This window comes from Procambarus clarkii, chromosome 5 (genome assembly GCF_040958095.1).
Source record: "Procambarus clarkii isolate CNS0578487 chromosome 5, FALCON_Pclarkii_2.0, whole genome shotgun sequence".
NCBI classification, from domain to species: Eukaryota; Metazoa; Arthropoda; class Malacostraca; order Decapoda; family Cambaridae; genus Procambarus; species Procambarus clarkii.
Window position 1 is genome coordinate 19,385,808 of NC_091154.1, and position 8,516 is coordinate 19,394,323.

At 45.7% G+C, this 8,516-nt stretch overlaps 1 protein-coding gene across 1 annotated transcript in view; it reads right to left on the reverse strand.

Moving 5' to 3' along the window:
• LOC123748427 (UDP-glycosyltransferase UGT5) overlaps positions 1-5,762 on the reverse strand; it is a 38,413-nt gene extending 32,651 nt beyond the window's left edge. Inside the window, exons 1-2 of the mRNA XM_069339863.1 lie at positions 5,509-5,762; positions 2,501-2,665 (exon numbers count right to left, since the gene is read on the reverse strand). Of these exons, the coding sequence (XP_069195964.1) occupies positions 2,501-2,665; positions 5,509-5,664 (321 nt within the window). The 5' untranslated portion in view covers positions 5,665-5,762. The remainder of the gene's footprint in view (positions 1-2,500; positions 2,666-5,508) is intronic.
• Between the last annotated feature and the right edge of the window lie 2,754 nt (positions 5,763-8,516).

Here is an 8,516-nt window from a genome sequence, read left to right on the forward strand (position 1 = left end):
ATTTTGTACCTTCAGTAGCGTTACTGTGAACTATATTGTACCTTCAGTAGCGTTACTGTGAACTATATTGTACCTTCAGTAGCGTTACTGTGAACTATTTTGTACCTTCAGTAGCGTTACTGTGAACTATTTTGTACCTTCAGTAGCGTTACTGTGAACTATATTGTACCTTCAGTAGCGTTACTGTGAACTATATTGTACCTTCAGTAGCGTTACTGTGAACTATATTGTACCTTCAGTAGCGTTACTGTGAACTATATTGTACCTTCAGTAGCGTTACTGTGAACTATTTTGTACCTTCAGTAGCGTTACTGTGAACTATTTTGTACCTTCAGTAGCGTTACTGTGAACTATTTTGTACCTTCAGTAGCGTTACTGTGAACTATTTTGTACCTTCAGTAGCGTTACTGTGAACTATTTTGTACCTTCAGTAGCGTTACTGTGAACTATTTTGTACCTTCAGTAGCGTTACTGTGAACTATTTTGTACCTTCAGTAGCGTTACTGTGAACTATTTTGTACCTTCAGTAGCGTTACTGTGAACTATATTGTACCTTCAGTGGCGTTACTGTGAACTATTTTGTACCTTCAGTAGCGTTACTGTGAACTATTTTTAAGCCGGAATGTAGTGTTTAATTCCGAACTTCCAGAGACTAGTCCACAGTCATCCATAATTAAACCCATCTTCCAGCCCAAGCTATAAGTCAAATATTGACTTAGTGCAGATTTGTTTGACTTATTCAGAAGACAACCAACTGACAGAATCTTCCATACTGTATGGATGATTCAACATTTAAAATAAAAAAAATTCACCAAAATGTAAATTAATACTATTACTCATTGTGGGTTTATGTATAGCCTGACCGTATCTAACTTTACCTAAAGTCTAGTTTAGGTTAGGTAAGTTTAGGTTAGGTTGCTTTAGGGAGTGTTTACACTACTGAGGGTGAACGACGCACGTTCCCAGTCATATCCTCGAACATGGCTTGCTGAACTATAAGTCAAAATACTGACTTATGTAGACTTTTTGTAGTCAATATTTAACCTTTATGTTGTGAACCTCACAGCACATTGTTATGATGATTGGCTGGCATGATTTCTAGCAGGATTCGAACCTGGAACACGAAGAAAAACAGATAGAAATTCTAACCGCTGCACTACAGATATTTTGTCTTCTATCTACAATAAAAATAGATATTTACGATAACAATTCATGCGACCCATTAAGGAATATATTAATAAAAGGATATTTATGAGAGCATCAGTAATATAGTACTTACACCTTTATTCAAAATCCGATACACTAAACTCTCAAAGTCTAAAAGTTATTTAACATTGTACAAATTAAAATAATCTAAAATCGAAGGTGACGATGGAATTGTATATAAAGTCGCAAAGGAACTGTAGGAAGAAAGTGTTCATGGCGTAGTGGTAACGCACTCGCTACCCACTTCACAAGCGATTTGGCCCCAGGTTCATATCCTAGCCAGGGAGGATTGACGTGGCGCCAACCATTAAATGTTCGCCTCTGTTCAGCCAACAGTGATTGGGTACCTGGATGTTAAACGATTGCCAGTTCGTATTCCAGGGGAAACAAGCGAGTAATGCTTACCGAGCATGCTTACCAATGCATCCCGAGCCATGGGATGCGGACGCTCTCAGCCTGCCAAGTAAGATGCTGGGAATGCAACCATTAGCTTTTTATCAACTGAACACAATGCCGAACAGAAATTTCCCTCTATAACCAAAATTCTTAGAATGATGTCTTAAATTTTGGCTTCAGCTCAATGTGACGTCCAAACCTACACAATACAAAACGACGACGTTTCGGTCCGTCGTGGACCTATAGCATGAGGGCAGGTACAACTCACCTGGGACAGAGGGCTGGTGGGTCGACAGTGTATGCCGCCCACCTCCACCTGTGAGGGCTGGTCAACTCACCTGGGGCAGAGGGCTGGTGGGTCGACAGTGCATGCCGCCCACCTCCACCTGTGAGGGCTGGACAACTCACCTGGGGCAGAGGGCTGGTGGGTCGACAGTGCATGCCGCCCACCTCCACCTGTGAGGGCAGGACAACTCACCTGGGGCAGAGGGCTGGTGGGTCGACAGTGCATGCCGCCCACCTCCACCTGTGAGGGCAGGACAACTCACCTGGGGCAGAGGGCTGGCGGGTCGACAGTGCATGCCGCCCACCTCCACCTGTGAGGGCTGGACAACTCACCTGGGGCAGAGGGCTGGCGGGTCGACAGTGCATGCCGCCCACCTCCACCTGTGAGGGCAGGACAACTCACCTCGGGCAGAGGGCTGGCGGGTCGACAGTGCATGCCGCCCACCTCCACCTGTGAGGGCAGGACAACTCACCTGGGGCAGAGGGCTGGCGGGTCGACAGTGCATGCCGCCCACCTCCACCTGTGAGGGCAGGACAACTCACCTGGGGCAGAGGGCTGGCGGGTCGACAGTGCATGCCGCCCACCTCCACCTGTGAGGGCAGGACAACTCACCTGGGGCAGAGGGCTGGCGGGTCGACAGTGCATGCCGCCCACCTCCACCTGTGAGGGCAGGAGGGGCAGTGGTATACCAATACTAAAGTGCCTGTTGTTCAGCGCCAGACTCATGTTTCTCTCCAGGTCCAACAGCGGCGGCAGCTCTGGGAACTGCGCAGAGATCTGAGGAATAACACCAGACCTTTACTGCATGCTGCTCCGACACATTCACAAGGAACTGGGAACATCAATGACGCATATTGACCCCAGTCACTGTACCATGCACTGCAATACAAATATAATTCTGACCATGATGAGTTATTGTGACTCATCGTCTGCATAATCTTCTATATAAATAAAAATGGAAATGTTTGTTTGTACAAAATCACTAAACTCCGAAAGTTCTTCACCGATTGCTTTGAAATTTTCACACAATGTTCCATTCGCATCCGAGCGGGTTTTTATATACATACTATATTGATGTAACGTCTGTGACGGAAAAGAACATGCTTTAAAAAAAACTTTTTTTCATGTGTTTTTCATGTGAGAGAAATTTTCGAAACCTGTTTACCGATTGCTTTGAAATTTTGACACAACGTTGCATTTGAATAGGCGCGTGTTTTTACATACCTACTATATTCATGCCTCACCTGTGACAGGTAAAAACATTTAAAAAAAGTGCCATCTGTTGCACATAATCTGCAACATCTGTACACACGATGTACTAAATGTTATGAATTCCATTTCAATATTTCCAATTCCACTGATAAACTGAATTTTCATAGATTTCGATTTATTTTAATTTTGATTTAATTATTTTGTGTGACATTGTGTTGGAATTGAGATGTATTGTTTACCACACATTTGGTAATTTATGGTAAATAACTCATACACACCCACTCATTTTGTGAGTATAGTTTATTTTTTATTTTTTATTTTTTTCATCTCGTTTTTTAATTGTTTTTCCTATATTTCAGTGATGGGAACATCAGATCATTTGATGTTCCCAATTTTCTGATAAGAACATCAGGTCATTTGGGAAGGCATTGGACGAGGGAGTGGGGAATGGTGGGGAGGACGAGGGGACGGGGGTGATGGGGAAGGTGGGGACGAGAGGATAGGGGAATGGAGAATGGTGGGGGAGGACAAGGGAACACGAGAGTGGGGGATAGTGAGGAGGAAAAGGGGACAGGGGAGGAGGGGAATGGTAGGGAGGGCGGGGGGGACAGTGGAGTGGGAAATGGTTAGGAGGACGAGGGGACGGCGAAGTGGGGAATAGATGGGGGAATGAAGGGACAGGGGAGTGAGGAATGGTTGGGAGGATGAGGGGACGGTGGAGGAGGAATGGTGGGGAGGACAGAGAGACAGGGGGAAGGTTGCTGAGCCACAGCAATGCACATGTCTTGCTGAGCCACAGCAACGCACATGTCTTGCTGAGCCACAGCAACGCACATGTCTTGCTGAGCCACAGCAACGCACATGTCTTGCTGAGCCACAGCAACGCACATGTCTTGCTGAGCCACAGCAACGCACATGTCTTGCTGAGCCACAGCAACGCACATGTCTTGCTGAGCCACAGCAACGCGTTGGCGGGTACAGCTAGTTCTAAATATCTATATCAATAAAAATGGAATTGTTCGTTTGTTCAAAATCGCTAATCTCCGAAAGTTCTTCACCGATTGTTGTGAAATTTTCACAAAATGTTCCATTGGCATCCGAGCGGGTTTTTATACAGATACTATATAGATGTTTCTCATGTGAGGGAAATCTTCGAAACCTCTTTACCGATTGCTTTGAAATTTTGACACAGCGTTGAATTTGAATAAGCGCGTGTTTTTATATATCTACTATATACATACCTCACCTGGGACAAAAATCATGCTTTTTTTTTAAAAAAGTGCTATCTGTTGGCCGTAAGAGCAACACACACACACTGTAATCTCCGTAAGTTCTTCACCAATTTGAATTTTTAAAGATTTTGATTTATTTACATTTTGATTTAATTATTTTGTGTGACATTGCAATGGAAATGAGCCGAGTTGTTTACAATACCGTTCATTTCGTGAGTATATATATTATATATATATTATATATATATTATATATATATATTATATATATATATATATATATATATAATATATATATATATATATATATATATATATATATATATATATATATATATATATATATATATATATATATATATATATATATATATATATATATATATATATATATATATTTATATAAATGCCACACTTGTGACAGGTAAAAACATGATTTTATTGAAAAACAGCTCCAGCTGTTGCCCGTAAGAGCAACACACGCTGTACTAATTATGTTATGATTCAATTTCAATCTTTTTGATTTCATTGATAAATTGAGTTTTCATAGATTTCGATTTATTTCATTTTGATTTAATTATTTTGTGTGACATTGGAGTGGAATTGAGCTGTGTTGTTTACCATACCGTTCATTTCGTGAGTTTAGTTTATTTTTTAATTTTTTCATTGTTTTTCATTTCGTTTTTTCAACTGTTTTTCTTATATTTCCATGATGGGAACATCAGATCATTTGGTGTTCCCAATTTTCTGATGGGAACAGCAGATGATTTGGGAATGCATTGGACGAGGGTGTGATGGATGGTGGGGAGGACGAGGGGATGGGAGAGGGTGGAATGGGAGGGAGGACGAAGGGATGGGAGAGAGGGAGATGGTGGGGAGGACGAGGGGATGGTGGAATGGGGAATGGTTAGGTGGACGAAAGGACGCTGGAATGGGGGATGGTGGGGAGGACAAAGGGATGGAGGGAGGGGTGAATGATGGGGAGGACTGGGAGACGGGAAGGTTGCTGTGGCTCAGCAGCACACATGTGTTGCTGAGCCACAGCAATGCGTGGCCGGCTACAGGTAGTATATAAATATAATGATTGATAATAATAATTTTAAGGGAAGGCTAATTAGCATTATATAACCAGACGGTGAAGTAATTATCAGGAAACAACGGAAAGGTACTACCACACCTCTTTCTGTATAAGGGGCACGACGGCCCAGGTCCGCCAGTAAATTGGCACTCCTGCATGAATCAGCGTGTTGAGGAAACGATACCAGGCGTTCATGGGTAGTGGAAAGGTGACTATTGGGCCGGGAGCGTAGGCCGGGTTGAGGACGTTGCCCATGACGGCGCTGTGGTGATGCTCCACGCCGGGCGTGGACAGGATGATGAAGGGAACCTCGTGAAGGAAGGGATACGCCGCCTGTGGGAGGTCAGTACACACTGAGGGAGGAAGTTGTAGTTGCCTTAACCCGGATAAAACATTTATCCGGGTTAAGCAGAGGTAAATTACACATCAGAGAGGTTTGAGCTGTTACAGTCGAGTTGCAATAGAATATTTATGGTTGTTCACCCATTGGATTATAAGCCCATGGAACCGCATATCCACAGAAACAATAAATGTAAAAGAACAGATGAATTTTATGATCCAGCTTGAAAAAATCATCAGGACAAATGTAGGGATCTTTGACAAGCCACCGGCTTCTCTTCCTCGCTGAGGCCAGTAGAGTGTTACTGACCCCTCAGGTAAATACAGGTAAATTCGACATACCTTCAAATGTAAACAACTGTCGAGGGTCTGCTGTGAACATTATATTAACCTCTTAAAATGATAATTTCGTGGAAAAATATAATATATGCAGACAATTTCGGGTTCGACAGCGACGAGGCGGAGGCGGCGGCACCCTGGAGGTTGGTCCGGAGGGATGAAGCTAACACCATCATCGCCAGGGAGCTTTAACCATTCCTCGAATTGGTGAGCCATATATGATGATAGTGATAATATGACTGTCACTCCCACGATGGTTGAAGACACAGTTTATCTCAACAGTCTGTGGGGTTGTCCACAGTCTGTGGTGCTGTCCGCAGTCTGTGGTGTTGTCCGCAGTCTGTGGTGTTGTCCACAGTCTGTGGTGTTGTCCAGTCTGTGGTGTTGTCCACAGTCTGTGGTGTTGTCCACAGTCTGTGGTGCTGTCCAGTCTGTGGTGTTGTCCACAGTCTGTGGTGCTGTCCAGTCTGTGGTGCTGTCACAGTCTGTGGTGTTGTCCAGTCTGTGGTGTTGTCCACAGTCTGTGGTGTTGTCCACAGTCTGTGGTGTTGTCCAGTCTGTGGTGTTGTCCACAGTCTGTGGTGTTGTCCAGTCTGTGGTGTTGTCCACAGTCTGTGGTGCTGTCCAGTCTGTGGTGTTGTCCACAGTCTGTGGTGTTGTCCAGTCTGTGGTGTTGTCCACAGTCTGTGGTGTTGTCCAGTCTGTGGTGTTGTCCACAGTCTGTGGTGTTGTCCAGTCTGTGGTGTAGTCCACAGTCTGTGGTGTTGTCCAGTCTGTGGTGTTGTCCACAGTCTGTGGTGTTGTCCAGTCTGTGGTGTTGTCCACAGTCTGTGGTGTTGTCCAGTCTGTGGTGCTGTCCACAGTCTGTGGTGTTGTCCACAGTCTGTGGTGTTGTCCACAGTCTGTGGTGTTGTCCAGTCTGTGGTGTTGTCCACAGTCTGTGGTGTTGTCCAGTCTGTGGTGTTGTCCACAGTCTGTGGTGTTGTCCAGTCTGTGGTGTTGTCCAGTCTGTGGTGTTGTCCCAAAGTCTGTGGTGTTGTCCAGTCTGTGGTGTTGTCCACAGTCTGTGGTGTTGTCCACAGTCTGTGGTGTTGTCCACAGTCTGTGGTGTTGTCCACAGTCTGTGGTGTTGTCCACAGTCTGTGGTGTTGTCCAGTCTGTGGTGTTGTCCACAGTCTGTGGTGTTGTCCACAGTCTGTGGTGTTGTCCAGTCTGTGGTGTTGTCCACAGTCTGTGGTGGTTGGTCCAGTCTGTGGTGTTGTCCACAGTCTGTGGTGTTGTCCACAGTCTGTGGTGTGTCCAGTCTGGTGTGTCCAGTCTGTGGTGTTGTCCAGTCTGTGGTGTTGTCCACAGTCTGTGGTGTTGTCCAGTCTGTGGTGTTTGTCCACAGTCTGTGGTGTTGTCCAGTCTGTGGTGTTGTCCAGTCTGTGGTGTTGTCCACAGTCTGTGGTGTTGTCCACAGTCTGTGGTTTGTCCACAGTCTGTGGTGTTGTCCACAGTCTGTGGTGTTGTCCAGTCTGTGGTGTTGTCCACAGTCTGTGGTGTTGTCCACAGTCTGTGGTGTTGTCCAGTCTGTGGTGTTGTCCAGTCTGTGGTGTTGTCCACAGTCTGTGGTGTTGTCCACAGTCTGTGGTGTTGTCCAGTCTGTGGTGTTGGTCCACAGTCTGTGGTGTTGTCCAGTCTGTGGTGTTGTCCACAGTCTGTGGTGTTGTCCAGTCTGTGGTGTTGTCCACAGTCTGTGGGGTTGTCGCAGTCTGTGGTTGGCCACAGTCTGTGGTGGTTGTCCAGTCTGTGGTGTTGTCCAGTCTGTGGTGTTGTCCACAGTCTGTGGTGTTGTCCAGTCTGTGGTGTTGTCCACAGTCTGTGGTGTTGTCCAGTCTGTGGTGTTGTCCAGTCTGTGGTGTTGTCCACAGTCTGTGGTGTTGTCCAGTCTGTGGTGTTGTCCACAGTCTGTGGTGTTGTCCAGTCTGTAGTGTTGTCCAGTCTGTGGTGTTGTCCACAGTCTGTGGTGTTGTCCACATTCTGTGGTGCTGTCCACAGTCTGTGGTGTTGTCCAGTCTGTGGTGTTGTCCACAGTCTGTGGTGTTGTCCACAGTCTGTAGTGTTGACCACAGTCTGTGGTGTTGTCCACAGTCTGTGGTGTTGTCCACAGTCTGTGGTGTTGTCCACAGTCTGTGGTGCTGTCCAGTCTGTGGTGTTGTCCACAGTCTGTGGTGTTGTTCACAGTCTGTGGTGTTGTCCACAGTCTGTGGTGTTGTCCACAGTCTGTGGTGTTGTCCAGTCTGTGGTGTTGTCCACAGTCTGTGGTGTTGTCCACAGTCTGTGGTGTTGTCCAGTCTGTGGTGTTGTCCACAGTCTGTGGTGTTGTCCACAGTCTGTGGTGTTGTCCCAGTCTGTGGTGTTGTCCACAGTCTGTGGTGTTGTCCAGT